This window comes from Camelus bactrianus, chromosome 12, assembly GCF_048773025.1.
Source record: "Camelus bactrianus isolate YW-2024 breed Bactrian camel chromosome 12, ASM4877302v1, whole genome shotgun sequence".
In the NCBI taxonomy this organism is placed as follows: Eukaryota; Metazoa; Chordata; class Mammalia; order Artiodactyla; family Camelidae; genus Camelus; species Camelus bactrianus.
Window position 1 is genome coordinate 52,897,917 of NC_133550.1, and position 25,773 is coordinate 52,923,689.

General features: G+C 33.2%; 1 protein-coding gene across 8 annotated transcripts in view; it reads left to right on the top strand.

Moving 5' to 3' along the window:
* The window catches only part of OSBPL8 (oxysterol binding protein like 8), a 134,303-nt gene that overhangs the window by 54,990 nt on the left and 53,540 nt on the right, over nucleotides 1–25,773 (top strand). For 5 of the 8 annotated variants that reach the window (XM_010958846.3, XM_010958847.3, XM_045519442.2 and 2 more), the window contains 2 exons: nucleotides 47–83; nucleotides 8,227–8,364. In XM_010958846.3, coding sequence (XP_010957148.2) covers nucleotides 47–83; nucleotides 8,227–8,364 — 175 coding nt within the window. The remainder of the gene's footprint in view (nucleotides 1–46; nucleotides 84–8,226; nucleotides 8,365–25,773) is intronic. The other 3 variants (XM_074375369.1, XM_045519447.2, XM_045519448.2) reach the window with 2 other exon arrangements.

The window sequence follows — 25,773 nt, forward strand, 5'->3', positions numbered from 1 at the left end:
GGTTTGGATTGTATTTGTTTGCTGCTCAATTACCCTGCATTAAAAGCTTCTTGGTGATAGCAAAGATGTCCTTGGGCCATCAAGTAAGTAGCTAAAGTTTGAATGGCATGTTTGGAGACTTGACAGTACTTTGATGTGTAGTTATGAAAGGCACATGGTGTTTCTGTTTTGATTATTAAGTCTTCTTTTCTTTCTAGGCATTGAAATACAAAGTAAAGAATATAAATGGTCATTCAGTACCCATCTATTGTCAGTGTCCATCTGAGATTGATAGTTTATATATTTACATCCTTTATGTCTAAGGATGGGTTATTTAGTTAGCCAGTTATCTAATTCATAATTTAGAAATTCCTAAGTTAGGAATTATGAATTAATACTTCTTTATTATATCCTTTCTACAATCATCACAAAGCATAGATCCGATTATTTTGAGGCTGGACATGGTACAGCAAATTCACTGCCACGTGAAAATGAGAAATACTGTTTTATTTTGTCAGAATTTTTACATAATAGATCATTTGGTTCTGAAAAAATTTATACTTTGGTGATTTCATAAGTGAAACATGTTTTATCTTGGGGATTTCGAAGATGAACCCATTAAATTTATGTCAAAAAAAGTATTTTTTGACTAGATAGTGTGCTAGCTCTGGGGGATACACGATGAATAAAACATTTGCCTTGCCCCTAAGGATCATTATAGATTAATAGGGGAGTTAGATCCATGAATAGATATTCAAAGCTTTGTGACAGGTGCAACTTTTGTATTAAAAGTCATAGAATTACTGAGGTAAAAGAAACTTCAGAGATCATTTAATAAAACATTAATTTTGCAGATGAAGAGCCTGAAGCTTAAGAACTTAAATATCCAAGGAGTTAGAATTGGTTAGTAGCTCAGCGTGTCATCTTCTGGTTTTAAAAAATCAGAAAGAAACTCTCAATTTACTGAATTCAAGTCAAACCAAATAATTAAAATATTATTGCATCATAAATCAAAGATTTTGACTGTCTGTATTCAAGACCAATGTAGAAATTATATTGAATTAGGAAATTTTAGTATTTATTCCTGAATAATTGTCTGATTGTTGCAAATCAGTTCACTCCTTTAGGGCTCATTTTTTGTGCTGGCTAAAGCAGGGCGCTGAGCGAGATAATGGCAAAGTGTCTTCTAGTTGTCAAAATACTCTAGTCTAGATCAGTTGCTATTTGTCTCTAATAATGGTTATAGTATGTTTGTAATTTTGTTTTCTAAAAAGAGGGGTAATTTAAAGTAATATGTTAAAATGCCTTTTTTAGTCTTAATTGTAACAATTCGTAGTATTTTAAATATATTGTTTATTATACATCCAGCATGATTAGAATAGTAGAAATTGTAAAGGTAGAAAAAGCACATAAATCCCAGCACATTTTTATGTTTTCTTGTTCAGCCTTACTTGTGACATCTGCTAGATATTTTCAGTGGATTTTTAGTTACTTATAATGAACTTATATATTTAGACGTTAGCTCAGGTGTACTGATTGGGACTGCTGAACTTTACAAATAGAATTGCATTTTTATTATCAATTGAAGTGGTTCTACTTTAGGAACTGGGTTTTATAAATGAAGATCTTTAATTTCTACTTGGAACAGAAGAAATTTATTGTGGTTAAATATTTTAAGCATATATAAATTAAGATATACAGCATATATTAAAGATGAATTTATATTGTACTCTGCCAACTATTAAAAGGCTGGGGTTGTATAATTATTTACTGGAGATCATTTATCTTTTAGAGTGAAAAGTAATTTCATATAGTACTTTAAATTATTTAAGTATTGGAGAAAAGGTATACCATCTGTAAGGGGATATCTAGGATTTACACAGAGATTATTTACGACTTTAAAATAATCACTTAACTCCATTTTAACTTTTACTTAAATTAAGGGCAAACACCAGACTTTGAAGCTTGTAAAACTCTTCACATTTTGTATTGATGAGTTGAATTCAGAAAGTAAAGAATGGTAGTTATAGAATCATAATCTCCTTAGAAGTTAAAGCTGTTATGTTAATTATATTACTGTTAATTATTCCAGTGTGATTAGTTTTTACCAAACTTAAAAACAAGATGAGTAGCAAAGTAGGTTACTTTGCTTTGCTGTGCTGTGCTCTTTGCTTTCCTTTGACTACAAGGTAGAACCAGGAGAGGGCACTGTAGTGCTATCTTAAGAAGGCGAGATGGTTGATTTTAGTATCAGAAACAGTTTTGGAATCTTGCAGTGATTCATTCCTCAAATATCTCTCGAGGCATTTAGCAAGTATTTATTGTCAGTTTTAGCCAAATAAAAACAAAGTCACTGCCCTTCTGGAGTTTACATGTATATAGTCTACTGTTGTGAAAATTATTTAGGACATCAAAATGATTTTTATATTATGCAAATTCTCTATTGTCTGTATAGTTAATGTTTGTGAATAGAGTAAGAGAAAAAAATAGAAAAATAGGCTTTCTGTTTTTTTCTAAGGAAATATACTATATATATATTTTGCTATTTCTACAGCCTCACTTCACGGTTATCAAAATCATAAACAGTAATACATCAATCAATAAGGCGTTAGAAAGTGGTGAATAGAACTAAATTTATACTTCTCAGACTATTTCCTTTTTTATGTAGTGAAGGTATTTAAGACATAGGTACCTGTGTCTTGCTGATGGAGTACTAAAGCATACTTTAATGTACTAATGTCTTAATGGACTAATGTACTTAAATGTACTAATACTTATGTGGCATATGTAAATTATAAAGCATAATCATATTGGGAGTACATATTGAACCTACCACTCAACATAGGAACTTGAATCTTACAGATGCCTCGTGTCTATCTACGTGCTGCTTGTCTCTCTGTCCCTGTGCCTGCCCCAGAGGGATGATGACTGATTTGTATTTTTTTGTTTATTATGTTTTGCTTTTCTCTTGGGGGCAGGGGGTAGTTATTAGGTTTATTTATTTATTTTAATGGAGGTACTAGGAATTGAACCCAGGACCTCATGCGTACTAAACATGCACTCTACCACTGAGGTATACCCTGCCCCTTGTGTTCTTTGCTTTTTTTAAAATAGATTTTTTTTCATTATTTTTAGGTTACATACATATATAGTAAGGTTTGCTAGGTTTTTAATTTTATAAGAATGGTATCATGCTATGTATCATCTTCTAGGGCTTGTTTTTTATAGTTAACATTTTGTTTCCAAGATTCAGCCATGTTATTGGGTATAGATAGAAACCCTCCCTTTTTAGTGCTACATACTATTCCATTACATGCAACACCACAATATATTAATCCTCTTTTGTTTTCAACTGATGAATATTTAAGTTGTTTTGATTTTTGCTATTATGAGCAGCATTCCTATGAACATTCTTGTTCTTATCTCTTGGTACACATATATAGTGTATTTCTAGGTATGAAGCTAAGAGTGGAATTTTTGGACCCGTAGGGTATGCTGATATTCAATTTTATAAGATCTGAATTGTTTTTCAAAGTGCTTGTATCAGTTTGTTCTCTACCAGCAATGCTTGAGGTGTCTCACAGATCCCATCCTTATCAGAATTTGGTATTATCAGACATACTAATTTTTTTTCAGTTTTACTGAATATGAAATATTTATTTAATTGTGATCTTGATTTATGTTTTCCTGATTACTAAAGAGGATGAACATCTTTTTGTGCATTTTTTTGCCATTTGCATTTCTTCTTCCATGAACTGTTCATGTTTTCCCTCCACTTTTTTAAATTAAAATTCTTTAATTGAGGTATAATTGACATACAACATTGTATTAGTTTGAGGTGTGTAACATATTGACTCCATATTTGTATATATTGTGAAAAGATAACTATAGTAATTATACTTAACACCCGTTACTATACATTGTTATAGAATTTTCCTTCCTTGTGATGAGAGCTTTTAAGATTTCCTCTTAGCAAATTTAAAATATGGAATACAGTATTATTAACTGTAGTTGTCATGCTGTACATTATATCCACATAACTTACTCACTTTGTAAGTGCAACTGTGTACCTTTTGACCCCTTTCACCCATTTTATCCACCTACAACCCCCCCAGCAAATGACCAATCTGTTCTCTGTGTCTTTGAATGCAGTTTTTTTGTTGTTGTTGGTTATTTGTTTAGATTCACATATAAAGGAGATCGTATGGTATTTGTCTGTCTCTGTTTGACTTACTTCACTTAGCATAATGTCCTCAAGGTTTATCCATGTTCTCACAAGTGGAGAGATTTCATACTTTTTTATGGCTAAGTAGTGTTCCATTGTGTATATACACCACGTTTTCTTTTTCCATTCTTCTACTGATGGACACTGAGGTTGTTACTGTATCTTGGCTGTTGTAAATAATGCTGCAGTGAACATGAGTGCATATATCCTTTCAAATTAGAGTTTTCATTTTCTTTGGATAAATACTCAGAAGTGGACTTGCTGGATCATATGGTAGTTCTCAGTTTATTTATTGAGGAACCTCCATACTGTTTTCTATATTGGCTGCACCTACTTACATTTCCACCAACCAGTGCATGAGGGTTCCCTTTTCTCCACATCCTCATCAACACTTGTTATTTCTTGTCTTTTTGATAGTAGCCATTCTAACAGTTATGAAGTGATAGCTCATTGTGGTTTTGATTTGCATTTTCCTGATAATTAGCGATATTGAACATCTTTTCATGCACCTTTTGGCTGTTGAGCTATATGAGGTCTTTGTATGTTTTGGATATTAACTCCTTATTAGATATATGATTTGCGACTATTTTGTCCCATTCAGTAAGTTGCCTTTTCATTGTATTAATGGTTTTCTTTTCTGTGCAGAAGCTTATTAGTTTGATGTAGTTTCACTTACTTATTTTTCCTTTTGTTGCCTTTACTTTTCGTGTCAAATCAAAAAATCATTGTCAAGCCTGATGTCAAGGACCTTACTTCCAGTTTTCTTTTAGAACTTTTATAGTTTTAGGTCTTACATTTGAATCTTTAGTCCATTTTCAGTTAAATTTTTTTGTACGAGTAAGATAGTGGTCCAGTTTCCCCAACACCGTTTATTAAGGAGACTGTCCTTTTCCCTATTGTATATCCTTGGCTTCTTTATCATAAATTAATTGACCATATATGTATAAGTTAATCTCTGGGCTCTCTATTCTGTATCATTGATCATGTGTCTGTTTTTATGCCAGTACCATAGTGTTTTGATAACTATAGCTTTGTAATAATAACTTTAGACTAAGGAGTTTAATGCCTCCAGTTCTGTTCTTCTTTCTCAAGATTACTTTGGTTATTTGGGGTCTTTTGTGGTTCCATACAAATTTCAAGATTGTTTTTTCTGTTTTTATAAAAAAAAAATACCAGTGGAATTTTTAGAGGGATTGCATTGTTTGTAGTTTGCTTTGGGTAGTTTGGACATTTAAATGCTATTAATTCATCCAATCCATGAGCATGTTATATCTTTTCATTTGTGTGTATTTTCTTTAACTTTTGTTAGTGTCTTAAAGTTTCCAATATACAGGTCTTTCACCTCCTTGGTTAAATTTATTCTTAGGTATTTTATTCTTTTTGATACATCCCTGATACATTTTTCTTTTTGTTTGTCTTTTTAAAATTGATTTATAGGAGTTTTTAACATGTTCTGGACAACAGCTCTAATTGTGTTACATTTTCTTCTGAAAGTTTTTAAGTTTTGGTTTTTACATTTATATATTTAATTTCATAAAAACTGTTCTTTGTGTGTGGTATAAGGGTAGGGACCTAGTTTTCCAACATAGATGACCAATTTTCCTAGTATTTTTAAATGAATAGTCTTCTCTTTTCCTACTTCTAACATGTATCTATGCTCTCCATAATCATGGGTTTGTTTCTGAGAGCTCTCTGTAAAGTTCTTTGGGTCAGTTTGTCTCTCTCTGTATCAGTAACCCATATTTTAAATTTCAGTACTAATTTTTAGATATTAAAAGGATACTGGATTTAGTAACTGAATGAGCCACCACATATTTTATTATAATGAAGTTTCATAAAAATATAAAATTTGTTGATCTGATTCATTCAACAAAATTCTGCTGAACACCTTCAGCATGCCAGGATCACGCCAGGACTTAAGGATTTATAGGAATAAAAGGCAGGCAAAACTCTCTTCTCTTATGGAATTTATGGTCTCATGTAGAGGGCAGACAATAGACAAATAAATGATATAATTTCAGATAGTGCTAAGAGCTACAGTGAAAATCATGTAGGGTAAAGTGATAGAATATAACTGTGGCAGAATGGGCACTGACCAAACCAAACAAAACCAAACCAGAATTAATAAATTGTGCTGTATTAAAATTAAGAACTTTTTTATCAAAAGACACAATGGATGGCTTTTCTAAAGAGATGACATTTAAACACAGATAACAAATGATGAGAGTGGTCAATAATATGAAGACCTGGGTAGGAGTACTCCAGGTAAAGGGGAAAAAAGATACAAAGGCTGAAAGATTGGGGCAAGATGCCATGTTTGAGGAATATCAAGAAGGCTATATAGCTGGAGCCAAGTGAATAAAGAGGAACGTGATAGAGAATGAGGTTGGAAAGATAAGCAAGGGCCAGACTGTTGAATCTTTAGGCCATGGTACTTATTGCAGGCATAATGGAAAGCCATTGTGGGTATTTCTGCATGCTGCAGATCTGACCTATGGTTTACAAAGATTGCTCAGGTTTCTGTATAGAGAATGAACTCTACACAAACAAGGAGAAAGATGGTAAGTCTAGAGACTAAGTAGAAGTCTGCTGCTGTGACCCAGTGGAAAGGTAATGGTGGCTTGGAACAAGCTGGTAGTTGTGAAAGTGGAGAGAAGTAGGAGGAGTCCAGAAAAATTTTAAAGATCTCACAGAAGATTTGGTATGAAATGTGAAAGAAAGAGAAAAATCAAAGAATACATCTACGGTTTTTGGCCTGAGAAAGAGGGGGAGGGGAATAGTGATTCCATTAACTGAGATGGGAGAGAGGCAGGTTTGGAAGATAAGCAGAATCAAGAATTGTTTTGAATAAATTGAGATGCCTGTAAAATAATAGAGATGATTATAAGGCAGGTAATTGTATATGTGAGTTCCTGAGTTCAGGAGGAGATTAAAATTTAGTAGTCATCAGTGTATGGATTCTTTTTTATGGACTTGATGGGAAAATAAAATTTTTATATTTTGGATGATAAGTGAAAGTATTTTTTAATTTTTACATTGAAATTTAAGGAACTAAAATATGATTTTGAAAACTAACACAATTGAAAATATTACAGCAATATGATTTAAAATGTATGGTAATTAAAAATGTGAATATGAAGTTCTGGTTAAGTTAAAAATTAAATAAATGGAAGACAGAATTATTCTCTTGAAATAAAAACTAAAGTTTTGTAGGCTGCAAGACAGGTATATAAAATGAAAGGATATAGAGACCCCAGGGCACTGTAGACTTGCTCACGATTGCCCTACTCCTTCACTGAGTGTTTTCTCTTTTCTGTCCCCTGTGGAACTGGGCATTGCTCTCCTCTATTAGTAGCTTGGCCAAATGGCTGAACAGCAGCCTTAAACACTATTTAGGTTGATTGTTGGGGCAGCAATCTTTTAAGAGACCAGACTTTGGAACCAAATGGTCCTGTGTTAGAATCTTACCTGCTTACTCTTAGGCACAGCAGTCTCTGAACCTCAAGTTTCCCCAAGAAACTTGAATCAAGAATCATACCTACCTTCCATGAAAATTAGAAATTAGAGTAGAAATTCTAGGGAATATAAAACACTGTTTTATGCTGCTACTAATTTGTATTTTTTCTGATTACAAATGAGATTGAGTATCTTTTCACATATTTATTGACCATTTGTATTTCTCCTGTGAAATGACATTATCTTTGCTTATTGCTCTATTGGTGAATATATAGAGTTAATAACACAATGAAAGGTCAACAGTAAACCTGGGTGTACCTTTCATTATCAGAAATGTACTTTCATTTTTATGAGGTCTATAATTTGTATAATTTAACACATACCTATAAATTCATTCTGAATTGAAAGCAACCTAAAAATAAAACAGTTACATTAATTTATTAAGGTATTGAGTTGGTAAAATGAATATAACCATTGAGGCCATTTCAGTCATAGTTCTAGTCCATGTTATTAACTATGCCATTATATAAATCCATGACTAATTCTTTTTCCCTTCTTTCCTTGAGCTGTGGTAGCAAACAGTGACGATACTCAACACCTGACACCAGGAAAGATGAGTCAGCGCCAAGGGAAAGAATCCTTTCCGACGCCAACCAAAGATCTGTATCAGCCATCTTTTAGTCCATCAAGTCCTCTTAGCCAGGGTAAGGAGTTGTGCTTTTAATGTTTTTTTGTTGCTTTTGGTGGTTTTGTTTTGTTTTGTTTTCCCAAGGAGAACAATGATAGTTGGGAGTCTAACATAACTTTTTTCTTTTTAACTATTTGGTTTTATAGGGGTTTTATTTGTTTTGGTCATCCATAATACTCTTGAAATGAGTACATTTTCTTTTAGAGTCCTTTAATCCCCCTTATATTCTCCAGCATACTTGGTTAGTTATAACATTCTTCTAATTCAGTGATTCTCGAACTTTCTCATCCCAGGACTCCTTTATACTGTCAAAAATTACTGAAGACCCCAAAGAACTTTTGTTTATTCTGGGTTAGTTAACCTATTGATACTTACTGTATTGTAAGTTAAAGCTGAGATATTTTTAAAATATTTATTCTTTTTTTTATTGAAGTTTAGTTGACATATTATTATGTTACAGGTGTATAATGTAGTGATTCACAATTTTTAAAGGTTATACTCCATTTATAATTATTACAAAATATTGGCTATATTCTCTGTTTTGTGTAGTATATCCTTGTGGCTTATTTTATACATAATTGTAAAAAATGTTTACTCTTAATTCATTAAAAATTACAATAATAAACCTATCACATATTTTTATGAAAAATAAATATGCCCCCCCAACAAAAAAGAAGTTGAGTGAGAATGAGCAGAGTGGTATTCTTTTCCCTCAGGGTTCCTCAACCCTGGACCTATTGACATTTGGGGACTGGATAATTCTTTGTTGTAGGGGGCTACCCCGTGCATTGTAGAATGTTCAGCAGCGTCCTTGGCTTCTACGCACAAGATGCCAAAAGCATTTTTCCTGATTGTGACAACTAGAAATATCTCTAGACCTTGACAAATGTCCCTTGCGGGATAAAATTGTCTTTGGCTAAAGACTACTATTTTACAGTTTCTGCAAATCTCTTCAATTTATGTCTAGCTTTATTGCTTCATCAACGACATTTGTAAGTGAAACTGGCTTTCTTGAATGTCAGTGAAGAAATCAATGACTACTGCTACAGTGTGGTGCCCCACCTTGATGTGTGCCAATGTGCCAGCAGTTTTGCCCAACGTTGCTCTTAAGCACACTCTTAGTGAAAATGTCAGCACAATGAAAAAGTATTATGAAACTAATTTTGACCTTGCAGACCCTCTAGAAGAGTCTTGGGGATTCCCAGGGATTGTGGATCTCTCTGACTAATTCATAATTGATAAGTTTTGCATATTGGATTCTGCTCCTTAGCTAAAGTTTAATCAAATGCCTTGAAATCTCCTGTGGTACTACTGATAGCTGTTGTGGAAAAACTTCTGCTTTTAAAACAGAGAACTTAAACGTGGTGTTTGAAAGCTAATATGTACTTAGGTTATCAAGTATTTTTAAAAATTTAGAGTCTTAACTACACTACCGTATTATACTATCTGTACAATTAGGTTTTGTTACTACTTTATGAATTATCCTTTGAAAGTAGGCTTTAGTTACTTATTTTTTAAATGAATATTAACTGGTAAATAGTAAGTTACATGATCATTTTCTATTTCAGTGGAAAATGTTTTCCTGGTCAAGTGTTGGGTGGAAACATTTTAATATAGCGTTGTTGGAACTGGAGAAATTTTATGTAAAACAAGATAAAAACAGTTATTAGTATGTTAAAATTTATTGCTTACTTGTTGAACATAATTTTGGAAAGATAGCATTTTTGTTGCCAAATGCTTTTTTGAAGCTTGAAAATGGATATATGTTACACACTGGTCTAAGTAAGCTTAAGATAAAATTCTGAAAGAATGCAGCATGCATATTTTTTTCATTCTGTGCACCAGAATTTTGACTGTAATAAATATGGTTCATCTGATTCATTCATCTGTGTACTAGAATATTTAGAGGAATTCTTTAACTTAGAATTTAATGAAATAAAAAAGAGTTAGTTACTAATAATTAAAACTACTCTCATTTATATGTGTCATGAACATTTTCAGGCAAACAGGGAATTTGAGAGAATAGTACAATGAACACTAATATACGTAACAGGTAAATTTAGGAAATTCTTTATCTTTTGTTGTATTTATTTTATTTACTTGTGAGTGGGGCTGGAATGTTTGGAGCAAATCATAGACCTCATGATGTTGTACCCCCAAATGCTTAATCCATCTCTAAAAATTAAGAACTTTTCTTATATAACCGTAAAACCTTTATTAGATCTAATAAAACTAATGATAATTATTTAATCTAAGCTAACAACTAGTTCATATTCAGATTTCCCCAGTTCTCCCCAAGTGTTTTGCTTGTTAAACCAGGGTTTGTATATCGCATTTGGTTGTTGTCATTTTATGTCCTTTAATCCCAAAGAGCGTCCTGTTTATCCTTATTTTCTCTTGTTCCTTTGACTCTTTTGAGAAACTGAGTCAATGTCTGTATGGAGTGTTTGACGTTTTGAATTTGGTTGCTTGCCTCCTTGCAGTATCTCCTTGTTTAGTCTGTTTCCCTGTCTTCTATATTTTCTGTGAACCGGAAGTTAAATGCAAAGGCTTGATTACATTCAGGCTGAACATCTTTGGCAAGATTATGTTGTAGGGAATATGTACCACTTTATGCTGCCTCGCATGAGAATTCACTTAATATCTGATCATCTCTTAGTGATGTGAGACTGATCAACAGATTCAGGTAGTGACAGCCTGACCCTCTTCATTGAAAGTTTCATCTTTTCTCCCCTTATTACTGAGAGTAAAATAGAGTTGGCACCTAATTAATATTCTGTTCCCCATCAGCTTTTCACCTAAAGGGGTCACCACCCTTTGATAAACATTGAATCAACTACAACATTAGGTGTTGAAAAATAGTGATTTTCTAATTTTGTCATTCTTTTTACTTTTGTTACTGAAATTTTTCTGTAAGGAAGAGATCTTAATTGTCTTAGAGCTACTTATTAAATGCTGAAATGTAGTTCCCAAAGGAAAATGAAGATAAATGATTATTGCCTCCTAAATACCAGTTTTTATATTAAAGAGATGACATAAAGTCTACTTCCAGTGGTGACAAATTTTTTTGGCTTAAAATTTTTTAATGTCATATATAACTCTTGCATTTTAATATATTCATTAAGTTTTAATCATTGGTAAAATGAAGATAATGTTAGTATCTATCTAGCTCAAAGGATTTTTTATAAGGCTTAAAATGTGGTAATACATATAAAAAGCTTAGAATTTAGCCTGATGAATGATAACCACTCATGATGGCTGATTGATAATAACCACCACAACAGTGATCATTACTATTATTATTTTAAGTAAATGATTCTGAGTCAAAGGCTAATCTTTTGACCTTTGCTATACTTTTTATAGTGTCTTATAGAGGCTTATTTGGAAATTGTTTTGGTATGAATGGCCATATTCAACCTCTAATTTTTGCATCTAAAGCAGCCGTAGTGTTAGTTATATCTTGGTTTACACCTGAACATTCCTGGGTAAGTTATGGATAAATTAATATTTGTAGAGTGAATTACATATTGAATGTACTTATTTGTTAAGGTCAACCTATTGGATTTCTGTAACACATAATATCTCCCTCTGGTTTACCTACTGAAATTCCATATCATAGTTTTCAGGTGTCAGAGTTGTGTCTGAAATAAGATATATCCATTAATTCCAGGTTATGATGAAGATAAACTGTTGGAGATTAATGGATATCTAGAAAGCCTCTTTGATAGGTCTGCCATAACTCAGGTACTCTGGATTAGTATTTCAGCTTCTAAATGGAAAGAATTTGAGTTCCAAAAGCTTACTGATAGTAATAATGACTAACATTTAAAATTCCCCATGTCTCTTAAGTGCTTTTTATGTGCATTAGCTCCTGGAATTCTTGTTAGAACCTTAAGGTATATAAATTATTCTCCCTGTTTCACAAATGAGGAAACTGAGCTGTTGGTAAGGGTAATTTCCTTGCCCCAGTTTACACAGTAAGTGATAGAGCTAGAATGTGAACCTAGAGATGACTCCAGAATTTTATTTATTTTTTTAAGTTTCAGTCAATATAGTCATTAGATTTTTTGAGGCTCAAATTTTCCAAACTTTAACTCTGGCTCCTCTGTCTTTTGATATAAACCCGTTATGTGTACCATGCTTTATGTGGATTTTTTTTTTTATTTCTTTTGAGTAATATCTAGGAGGGCAGGTGTAGAATCATATGATAGTGTATGTTTTACCTTATAAGAAATGACCAGTTTCCCAAAGTAGTTCTACCATTTTACATTTCTGTCAGCAGTGTATGAGCATTTCAGTTGCTCTATATCCTTGATCTTTTTATTTTAGCCATTCTAATGGGTGTGTAGTAGTATCACATTGTGGTTTTAATTTGCAATTCCCTGCTAACTCATAACGTTGAACATCTTTTCATATGGCCACTTGTACATCTGAAGTGTCAGTTCAGATTTTTTGCCCACTTCAAAAATAGGCTTGTCTTATTATCTAATTTTTTAAAATATATTTCAGTAGCATCCTTTGCTAGCAGTATATGTTGTATTTTCTTCCAGTTTTGGCATGTCTTTTCATTGTCTGAGTGATTTTTTTCAAACAGATGTTTTTAATTTTGATGAAATCCAATTTATTAATTTTTCCCTCTGACTTAAGCTCCCCCTTCTCCCATGAAAGAAATATTTGTCTACCCTAAAGTTGCAAAGAATATTTTTTGTGATTTCTTCTAGAAGTGTTACAGTGTCAAGGCTCTGGTCTTTATTTTCATTCTTAACGTCATCATCTGAGGTCAGGTCCTTATTATTCCATGCTTATATTACATAGTACCACAGCATCCTAACTTCTATTAGGACCTTACCATCTAGTATACCAGGCTCATTTTTCTTAACAAAATGACCAAGCAGAAAATTATTGTTGCGTGTTAAGGTGAGACTGTGATGGGGTTGGGGTTCTTACAGATGTATATGGCTAGAGAATACATGGATCCTATGAAGTAGGTCTCTTAGGGAAATGATGTGGATAAAGAGAAATAGAAAATTACCAATTGAAATACAACTTTTGATTATTTAAGCTTGTAACTGAAAATTTCATTAGGTATCTATCTGCATTTACATCACTCCCGTTCTCAAAAGGTCAACGGCTGACTGTTGCCTGTCAGTGGCTCCTAAGTCTGACTGTGTCTGAGAATCACCTGGGAGCTTTGCTTAGATAAAGATTCCACTCCAACATTTGAAAATCTCTAGGGTGAGGCTCTCCAAATGTATCTGATGTAGCAACACTTGAATCAGCAAGTGGAAACCAGCAACATAGAGTATAAATTACAGATTTTGTATTCTGTTAGTCAAGGCTCTTAGTATTTTGGATTTTATTCTACCCTTCCAGTTTCATTTTGTATTTCCTCTCCTCATGAATCCAGCTAGATGGCTTTCTTCACTGTTCCCATGAGACTGTGCTTTATTTATTCTCATTCTCCATCGTGGAATATCCTCTCCCTTCCCTTTGCTTATCTAAATTCTTCTCAAATCCCAAAGTTCTGTCAGTTAAAAATGGCCTCAGAGTAATGGTGAGATCAAGAATGCTTCTGTAAGATGTTTCGGTTGAGACCTCAGAAAGATTTAAGATGGTGCCTCCCAGAGCCTTTCAGCAAAACAAAAGCACTTGGAAGAGTCTTAAAGGGATACCTTTTTAGAATCTCTCAGCTAGTCAAAAGCGCTTCAGGGCTCTTAAGTTGGCTGTCCAATAATTGGACAGCCAGCCCAAAGGAGAGAGTAGTCTACCTCGAGGAAATACTCTAGGAGAAAGATAGGAGAATTAACAGAGCAAGGCTCTCAGAGAAGGCAGCAGGGATGAGATCCAGTGTGAAAGTTAAGGGATTGATTGGACTAGGAATACAGCCCAAAAGTGGAGGAACCATGGTAGTGGAATTCCCAAGTAGGTTTAGGTTGGTATCAGTTTTACCTTGGGTGAGACTTTCTTCTGTAATGTTAGGCTTTGTGAGGTGTATGCAACAAATGAACAGTGGCAGAGAGTGTGGGATGCTGGCAATGCAACGGGGTTTAATGGATGAGTTGGTGAACTGCTTTGGTAGAGGGCATAGGATCTGTAGGAAGAACTGTCAGAGTCAGTAGACAGCTTAGAAGCATTGTGCAAGTGGCTGTCGGGCAAGGTACTCTTTCACAGAAGAATACCGAACTGATAAAGTAATTGAGGGTTAATGTAAAAGGAAGAAAGTTGTAGAGGGTAAATAGATGTTTTAGATCCTCAGGGCAGAGTTTTTTGTTTTTGTTTTGTTTTTGTTTTTAAATATTCCTCCATGCCTAGCATAGTACCAGGAACATAGTAGGTACTTGTGTGTTTAATAAGTGAATAAATATCTTTATTAAGTACCTTTTATATGCTGTGTCCAGCTGTTGTGAAGCTTACAGGCTCATTTTTTTAAATGAATAAATGCAGTTTTGGGGGTGATCTTCATGTGCTGAAGCCCCTTCCCTAACATGGACCTCACATGTAGTATTCCTGTGTTTGCTAAAGAGAGAGTCTAACCAGAGAGCGGATGACCATGCAGCTGAATGAGTGAATGAATGAATAAATAAGTATTTTTAAAAATGGCATTTGTTTTGGTGATATTTGCTGGACTCGTAGCTACCACTTATTAAGCACTTACTGAGTTTGGCTATCATACTAAAAGTTTTCTGTGCCAAATTATATTTAACTTTTGAAACAGGTACAATGTCTGCTTTATAAGCGAGACAACTGAGGATTAGGGACATTAAGAAATCTGTTCAAATTCACAAAACCAGTAATGTCAGAGACAGGTTTCAAATTCAGAATTGTCAAAGTCTGAATAGTGTTAACTATTCCACTATACTGGGGTGAATTATAGTATTAGCTGTTTTGTTTTTTGTTTTATGTATGCTATGGTGTTAGAAATTTATCTTTTGTCAGTGCTTTAAAATGGCAAAGATTCCCATTGCTCCTGTTTTCTGGCTGAGTCTTCTTCATACATTACAATTGATTCATACCAATTTAATGTAGGTCCTCTTAAAAACAACTAAGTTTGTTTTTGTTTTTGTAGTATGGTTTTCTTCCATCATTTTAGGATTTTTTTTCCTTTTATTTTTATTTTTTGGAGGAACTAGGGAGACTCTGGCTCTCCTCACTAAAACCCACACACATCAAGACAATCTTTTGTGTGTTATATGTTTAGATTATGATGATGAATCAGATTATTCCAAAAATTGTGTATTTACTAGATTTCCCCCCCAGTTTGAAGGCTGTTTACTTCAAAATAGTTTTAACTTAGATATGATTATGATCTCTTAAGTATTTGTCTTATGTTGATTTGTTTGAACATAATGTATTTCAGTTGTATGTCGAGAAAGAAAGACTTGTAGATTAATTAGGCTTGTTGTCTCCCTTCTGCCCTGTACTTTTGAATAAGGACGTGCTAAGCCTAGAGACTAAATTAGAGCTCATCTCACGGATGGATACTCCATTCCCTCTGGATCACATCTGAGATTGTTATCAAAGCTTGATGAGTTACAGTTTATCTTGTAGCTACCTTTTCAATCTTTGGTCAGAAAAAGCTATTTTCATGCTTTTATTTTTGAAAAACTATCTTTCAATTGTAGTGCTTTGTGAGAGAATATAAAATGTTGCTTTCCCAAAACTTACATAAATCCATTTCAAACTAATTTTTAAATGTTTAAAACTTTAAAAACTTTTAAAGGTGAAAGTTTTTCCTGCTTAATCACTGTTATCAAAATTAAGTTTGGACATGTTTGGTTTATTTAGATTTGAATTAAAATGTCTATGTTCAGTATTGTGTTTCTCTTATCCTTCAGTAAATTCTCTTAAACCTGTGATGTCCCTTCACCTTGAATGCCCTGGCATTATTAAACATGACGTAATGGGTCTATATCTAGTATTTCTAACTTAGTAGAAGATTTTTAAAGTAAAGAGGGATTTTCTTTAACAAGAGAGTTTACTATTGTGCAGATGCCCTACCAGGTTCCCCAGGGTTTTAGTTTTAGACATTGTTGGTATAATCTCAGGTGACTAACGCAAAGTACCTTCATTAAAGTGGTTCACAGACAAAAGGAGACCTAGAAGTCAGTTTCCTCCATGAACCGAAGCAATTCCTCCTTCCTTGGTAAGGTATTTCTTGGGTCAATTCTTAACATATGAGACCATACACACATAGGAAGTGTATTTTTGAATATATATGTTATATTGCATGAAAACTATTTTGCCTGAAAGAAAACTTGAATTTACCACCCACCCCCTGCCTCCACAGTGTCTTTTTTCCCCCCCTAGATGCTGTGCTTTGGTTTATAGCCATAGGTTGTTTTCTTTAGAAACAGTATAAATTAGAGGCTATGTTGATTTTCTTCTGAGTTTTTGAATCTTCAGTACATTAGATTTCTGAAGTTAGCTCTTAAGACATGGCTGTTTTCTGTTTTGAAATTCCTTGTGTTTAGTTAGTTGCTTCACAGAGCTATGAAAGTACCTATTAATATTAAATAATGAAAGAGAATGTAATATTTGGCAAGTTAAGAAAATAACAATAATATATTTTTCCAAATCTCTCTTCTGAAATGTTTTAATCTCTATGTCCTTCAACTATTCCTACAGGGGAAACAAATACTTTGAAATCATTTATTAAAAAGTGAGAATGAACGATTCAGCTTGGTTTTAAGCACCTTTACCAAAGATGAGAGAGTCTGTCTTATCTTTGCCAGGCCCTATTAATTGCTTCTTTAACAGAGCAGTAAGATGAACATTAAGAACACTAAAAGATGCTTTTCTCCTCATAAACATATGCATTCTTATATTCCTCCTCAAACCCCGCCTTTCTGTTTACTTATTTAGTAAGATAACAGTAAAGGATTGTCAAATATTAACCTGCACCAGTTTCTCAGCTCTTTTCTGGTGGGATTTCTCTCTGTTTGTTTCCAAAGTCTGAGAGATTGAGATCTCCCTCTTAGCAAGAATGGTAATAGAGTTTCACTTGTAGAGTTAACTGGTACAATCTTCCTTTTGAGGCATGTAGAGGCAAGCCTTCTGTATTTTTAATAAATATATAGCAAGATAATATCAATTTAATTTACCGAGTAATGTTTGCATAATTTCTGAGAGAAGATGAAAAGTAGTTTCATAGAAATTTTTCTGTTTTCATTTCTTTGGTTGTTGTAACTTTGAACATATATAAATTTTATTTAAGAATGAGACAGTGAAAGTTCAGAAAACTCACCTCTTTCCAGATAAAGGAAGATGAACAAATAGTACCTGGGGAGTACAGGGTTTTTCAAAGGTCTCCTCTATCAAGTTGGCCTTTTTGTAGTCTGCTTGGTATATAGTTCTGTACTACAAAGCAAGAACAAACCAAAAAGGATATTCTCAACACCTGCCTTCAAGAGTTTAATTTGTAGTTGCAAAGTTGAAGGACAAGAAATAGGGAAACGTAAGGAAACATGAACACATGTAAGTGAACTTTCAGTTCCCAACATGGCAAACTAGATGTTCAGAGAAAACCTTTCTAGTAAGAACATCAAGCTGCTGAACACAGTGTTCTAAAAATTAGTTTTTAAAGTGTGGCTGACCTTGTCAGTTAAGTAGGAGGTGCAGGATTATTGTGAGAGGGAATCCAGAGAGGTTATGAGCTCTAGAACCAGCACTGGAAGCAGCTATGACCGGCACTAAATTCCTGAAGGTCTAAAGCTTGAGCTTTAACAAGAGAAGGGAGAAAAGCCCGTGGCCCATTTATGATGGAAATTTGGATTGTCATCTCTCCACCTGAAATTAGGAGTCCTGAAGAACAGCTCTTAGTAAGTGAAAAAAAGAAAGAAAGAAAAAGAAAAAGAAAGAAAGAAAGAAAAAACCTGTAAAATACACTCACAAAGGAAGACAGTGGTGTATTTGTCTATGTTAGTCTTGACTCAAAGTAGAATGAGGGAAGAGAGGGACTCCGCTTCAAAAACAGAAACACATACTTATCCAGGCATGGGGCCAGAATTCATACTTTCTCTTGGCAAAAACAGAAACACTCCCCTTCTTGTGTTATAAGTATCTTCAGGTGCCTGGAAGTATTGGCACAGATCCTCTTTAGAGGAGAGTATTTTAAACATAGGCCTCAAAAGATTACATATGAACTCATAATTTTAAAAATCTGTGAACTACAATGAGATCCTATTACGAACCTATTAGAATGGATGAAATCTAAAACACTGACAATACCAACTGCTGACAAGGATGTGGAAAAATCAGTAAATGCATGAGGTAACAAGCCATCATCAGAGAGAGTCTGCATAAACGACCTACCAAAGTGTACCAGTTGGAATTATAAGTTCAAAGGCAATGTTAAAAGAGGTGATACTGAGAACTTTTCAGAATTGATGAAAGATAGCAATTCTTTGGTTAAGGAGGCCTCACAATTTCCAAGCAGGAAATCTAAAAAATAATACTTTTAATGCTGATATTTGACAAGGAGGAAGGCTAAAATGTACTGAATTAAGTTAGCATTTAACTTCGTTAGAAAATAATGTAATAAACCCAAAGCAGACAGAAGGAAGGAAACAATCAAAATAAGAGAATAGACATGGTTGAAAGTATCAAGAAAGACAAAGTTGATTGTTCAAAAAGGCTAATAAAACAATAGAATGAGTTAAACAATTCGGGATAATGGTTAACTCTGGTTAGAAGGGAGGTGGGTAGAATCAGGCACACATGGGAGCTTTCAAAGGTACTTGAAATGCTCTCTTAAGTTGGTCATTACTTAGTTTTCATTTTTATTAATAATATTTAAAATGTACATATGTTAAGCAATGATACTATTAAAATATCATAATGAAAAAAGATTCACATGTTATATACCTTCTGTATATGTCTTTAGAATAAATGAATCTCTCTCTCTTTAACGGTATGGTCTGTGGACTAGTGCTGGTGCCTCTGGTGCTTTTCTAGTTTATAACTAGATGAGAAATATAAATACACTATTACGAGTTTTCACTAAGTGGAAGTCCTTCAATGTAAAGGACTGTCCTTTATTATGAGATTATAGTCTTCCTGCTGTATGATATTTAATATCCCTTATGAAGTGATAAGATTATAAAGTCTAGGTTTAAAAAATACTATGTAATACCAGGATGAGAACCCTGATAGCAGTGCTACAATTTGGGGAGGGAAATTATATTGATCCACAAAATTCAAAACCTAGGAACCATAGGTTTATGTCATTTACCTATGTGAGGAGATTGTGGGTGTAGAGTAAAGATAAGGAAATCCTGAATTTTGGATGGAGTAATGGACCATGAAATTAGTTAGATATGTGGTTAGATATGTAGCTTCTTCAGGACCTTGTTAGGCTCATCATTAAGAAATTTCTGGGGTGTAGCAGAATTTAATTTATATCCAACTCCAAAGCTTGAGTGCAGTTGGATAGAGTCTCTGGTGAGTAAGTAAAAAGATGTAAGCATTGGCACTAATATTTGAACAGCAGCTAGGAGAGGGAAGGGAGAGATCAGTACCCATTCTTGCCATCCTAGAACAAGCAATATTGTCTTGTGCCTTGATTCCCATGCTTGGAGAGAAGGGCTGGAAGACAAGTTACTTGTGGAACACTATTAGGTTTAAATGGGTACTTTGGGGAGTGGGATTTTCTTTATCTGTTGAGTTTTGAGAGCTCAGTTATATGGAAGGAAAGAGTGTAATAGCTTTTTTCTAACATATTTGCACAGCTTTCTAGTGGAAGAATTTTTGAAACATAGGTTTGTTTGTTTGTTTTGGGTTTTTTTTTAAGTTTTGAATTGAGTCCCTGTTTTACAAACTGTCCTTGTAGGTACTTAGTACGTTTTCAATTAAATAAATTCTTGTGAGCAGTCTTAGAAACCTAAGCATCTCATTTAATATTTACTTTGTGGGAATAGACTCTGAGTTTCAATCAACTTTTAATGAGCCTGTACTCACACTGTTGAAAGCTCATAAGAACAGAAATTAGGGACTGTTGTGTTCATAACTCTCTTGTGCTTAAACTAGTTCCTAACATAAAGTAGGTACTCAAATTTTTATTGTGTGTATATGATAATAATATATGATTATATAATATACACATGTAATTATAAAGAACTTTTCATCCAAAGGAAAGTACTGGCTTCACTTATTGCAGTGAATATGGATATATAGATAAGAATGCTCTCCAATCTGAAATTATCTTAAGCCATCCTTTTAATTTTGTTTGTGCATTTGCATGTGCTTTTATGTTGAGAACATACTTAATGATAAGAATCTACAAAGTTATTTTCTGAGGAAATATAGGATAATAAGATTGCTTTGTATAATTTTCAAGACATATAATTATCTGAGATTTTACTAATTACAGATAAGAAAATACTTTGCCATATTGGGATGGAAATCGACTGAGAGCTTTATTGCTGTGTTTTCTATTTTATAGCAAAGGTCATTATTACCTGTCTCAATTTGTATGTCCTTTGAAAGGTTAATAGTCTTGTTTGCTAAGCCTGAGCTGCTTAAATAATAATAAATAACTTTTTTTTTGAATTTCATTCTTTGTAAGGGAAGTTATTGCTGAATTTCTATAGTACCATCTTTAGATATTTAGTTCATTTTATAGGGCAGTGGTTCTCTTCATGTTTGGATATAATACTTTCTTAAATTCTTGTTGGTTGGTTTTTGTTTTCAGTATTTTGATCTTTTTCCAACTCTTCCTGCTGCTTTAAGAATTTTAAAATCTCTTAAAGCCTAGGTTTATTTTCTTGGGATTCAAGATAAAATATTTGCTCTTAAAATACTTTCCTAATTTAAACCAGTATATTTTATCACTAATGTGCATGTGGAACTGTATAGAATTTAAATGGATTTTCCAACTACCAAATTAGATTATTTCAAAATATCAGCTATGTTTGCCATTCATCTGGTTTTGAAATAGAGATGGTCTGGAATTTGTCCAGAGAACTCATTAGAGTTCTGTTATTACAGGGAGATGCCTTCTCTAGTCCTAATCTTTTTGGCTGTATAGAAAGAAAAAAAATGAAGCTGGGCGTTTTCTTTGGCTATAGAGCAGGAACATCTACAGAATCTCTTTTATTATGGCCTTTTGTAGTTTTTACCTCTGCTCTAATGTCTGTCATTTTAGTATGAAAAGAGCCACTAAACCAAAATAATATATGTAGCTGGCCTCTTCAGTGGCAAGGGGGTGTTAGTTCTTTTTAGTGTTAGTGAATTTCAAAAGAAATAGTATTATTTATGTCCGTGTTTTCCAATTTTGGCCATGATCCATGTAAGACATACATTTTATGTCACTGCCCAAAACATAATATGCATGTGAACTACATACTTAGTTATATAAAAAGTCTTAAAACATGTAATTGATGAAACAACTTGCCTTTAGTATCAGAGTATAATGCACTCTAATATTTCCTATCCTGGCTTATTCTATTTCATTTTTTAAAATGCTCTTTGTGAGCCACTAAATTGATTTTCAACTTACCAGTGAGTGGTGATTTGAATTTTGAAAGACATTTTTAAATAAGTATGTTTATCCATAGATTAATATCTATTTCTAATATATATGTTTTTGAAAACTTTCTAATGTCTTTCAAAACTATTTTGATGATCTTACAACATTTTTAAGTAATTTTTCTTGTTTTCATACATAGATAATGTAATATACAATGAGAGAGATGGTAAATTCAAATCTTAACCCAGATATGTTTGAAGAGTGTTCAACATTGCTACATACTTTACAGTAGTTGAATCTAGCCAGCATGGCCCAGTAAATGTGGTTATGCTGCAAGTCTTTCAGAGAGGTAAGTCAGGCTTTGAGCATAGTTTGACCCTTAGTCTGACTTTAAAATTAATACAAAATCCATCATAATTATAAGTAATTCTGAAATTAAATTGAAATCACAAGAGATACATAAAATGTTTTAAAAATAGATCTTTGGTTCTTTATAGAAACCAATCTAGATTTTGGTTTTAAATTAACAGTTGCTTTTAAACATTTGTTTTTTATTTTTATTTTTTACTTATACATGAACATACATACATTTATTGTCACATTCTCTTTCGCTGTGAGCCATCACAAAATCCTGTATATATTTCCCTGTGCTACACAGTACAATCTTCTTTATCTATTCTACATTTTTAAACATTTGTTTTTTAAAAGTGTTTTTTTTTATTATTGAAGAAAAGAATATTTGTGTTATCCTTGTGAAGTTAATGTCCAGCAGGTTGTTATATCCTGTCTTAAGATCATTGTAGTATAATGATTTTCTTTGAATTAGCTTATAGATTTGTAAGTTATTATTACTACCTTAAGTTTATAAAACACTTTACATTGATCAAAACATCATATATACATATATATTTGTATTTACTCTTTTCTTCCTTTTTCAGTTTTATTAGGTAGAATTATTACAGTTTAACTGTGCATATACATTATATTGCATATAAAAGCATATATACAATGAACTGCACATTTTTTTTAGTTTACATATATGTACTGATCAGTTTCTAAGAGCAGATTAGAGCTTTAGATTTTTAAAGGAATAAAGCCAACCACAAAATAAGAATCAACAGAATGTAGTAATCCAATCATAAAGGATAGTCATATGTGCTTACTTATATTCAAGAAATCAGTCATCTAAGTTATAAATAAGTATTTTGTTTGTGTCCTTTTTTTTTAGATTCCACATATAAGTGATATATGGCATTTTTCTTTCTCTTTCCTGCCCACTTCACTTAGAACGACGATCTCTGCGTCCATCCATGTTGCTGCAAATGGCATTATTTTATTCTTTTTCATGGCTGAGTAGTATTCCATATGTATGTGTATGTGTGTGTGTGTATATATGAATACACCACATCTTTACATTGATCAAAACATTATACATACATATATATTTGTATTTATTGTTGCAGTTATATGATGTGTAGGCAAGGCAGGTAGAAGATAATTGAATCAGGTCTAAGACCCACAAGTATTGGCTCCTAGTGTTTGTTTCTACTGGTTCTAATTGAAATAATGCTTTTTTGGTTTACCAGGTACCTTTGTGAAGTATTTTGAATTTACCAAGTAGTTTTAAATCTTTAACATAAAGAATGCTTTTGGAAGCTTTGTGAAGTTTGTATAAATATGGGTACCACATTTATTTTACCACCAATCAAATGAGGTAGGAAAGGTAGAGTTATTTACATTTCCAGATGATTAGGCACTAATGATCACATCTTAGGGGAGAAGGTGTATTGGTAACTGATTTGACTTAGGATTATTGAAATGAGTGAGAAGAAAGAATAAAGTGGCAACAAGTGGCTACTAGGGATAGGGAAATAAATTCTGTTAATCATATCACATTATTTAGTAGTATTTTGTTATTCTTATCTGCTTTGCTTCTCTGAATGTAATTAAGAACCTAGGCATAATAATAGCATATTACCTTGTTGAGCATTTTCCATATACCAAGCAACCATCTGGGAACTTTTTCTGAAAAATAAATTTATATATGTATGTATTGTGAAATGTTTCATACATGTTTAATAGTGCATAAAACATAGTAGCATCTTATATTATTATAATACTAATAAATCAAATACTTATGTGCTTTGCACCCCTGATTAGAAAGAGATCATTGCCAGAATGTTAGAAGTCTTCAGTCTCTCCTGATTCCTGTCTCTTCCCCATTTTATTCTCTACATGCCCCAGGTATCCACTAATCCTTACCTTTGTGTGAATTTTCTTGCCATTTTTTCTCAAATAATGTTACTGTCACTTATGTAGAATTTATTTTGAAAGATTGAGAAGTAAGTACACAATCTAGTTGGGTAAGGAAAGAGCAGTATTGCCACTGTTTGACAATGCTTCCCAGAAGAAGATAAGCTGAACAGAATCTCTGGATTATAGTTTGGCTTTGATTTCTTTGAGTTTAAGAGGAATCTCTTCTTTGGAAAGCATTGGGCAAGTGAGCCCTGGGAAACATAGGATTCATCATAGCTTGCAGTTTAGGTACTAGACATCTGGTAGTAATATGATCAGGAAATGTATTTTCTGCCTTTTAGTTCACTATGTCCTTACCAGGAATAGGTGGAAAATAGAACACCTAAAAGCTTTTGCTTTGTAAAAGAAAGTGACAAGAAAATGAACTTGCAAGCCAAAGACTGGGAGAAAATATTTGCAAAAGACACTTAGTAATGACTGTTATCCAGTATATACAAAGAATTCTTAAAACTCAACAGTAAGAAAACAGCAACTCAATTAAAAAATAGGCCAAAGACTTTAACAGACACCTCACCAAAGAAGATATACAGATGATATAAATACAGATGGATTCTAACAAACATTTAGAAGATAATTAACACCTATCCTTCGGAAACTATTCCAAAATCTTATTTACAAACCAAAAATAGACTCACAGACATAGAAAACAAACTATGGTTATCAAAGGGGAAGGGAGGGGGAGGGAAAATTAGAAGTGTGAGATTAATAGATACACATTGCTATGTATAAAATAGATAAACAGCAAGGATCTACTGTATAGCACAGGGAATGATATTCTGTAGTCAACATAATGGAAGAGAACCTGAAAAAAATATATATGTGTGTATGTATAACTGAATTGCTTTGCTATACACCTGAAACTAACATTGTAAATCAACTACACTTCAATAAAAAAAACAAAATTTAAAAAAAGGAAAGAAAAGCCATGAAGGAACCTAAAATGCATATTAGTAAATGAAGGAAGCCAACCTGAAAAGGCTTCAGACTGTATGATTCCAGTTACCTGACATGGTAAAGGCAAAAACTATGGAGACAGTACAGTAATAAGATCAGTAGTTTCCAGGAGTTAGAGGGGAGGAAGGAATGAAGAGGTGAAGCACAGAAGAGGTGAAAATATTCTGTATGATATTGTAATGATGGATGCATGTCATTATACATTTGTCCAAGCTCATAAAATGTTAACCAGAAGTGAGCCCTAAGGTAAACTAGGGGCTTTGAGTGATTATGATGTGTTAATATAGATGCCTCGGTTGTAACAGATGTTCCACTCTGGTTATGCATGTGTGGAGGCAGGGGGTATAGGGGAAATATCTGTACCTTCCTCTCAGTTTTGCTGTGAACCTGAAAATGCTCTAAAAAGTAGTTTTTAAAAAAACCCAACACTTCAGGATATTCGAAGTATCCTCAGTTCATCCAAACATCAGGAAATGGGGGAAAGAGAAAAAAAAAACTTCATCAGCATACTGTCAAAACAAGCCAAGGTCAGAAAAGAATTTGGGCAAAGCTCACCCACACGATTTGTCTTTGGGTCAAAAAGAGATGGTACAGTAGTAGATGTTTTGATGATGACAGCTTTTTATAGTGAGTATCCTGTTTCTTGTATTCCATACATTCTTAATTTGCTATCACTTTTTGGTAGAGTAT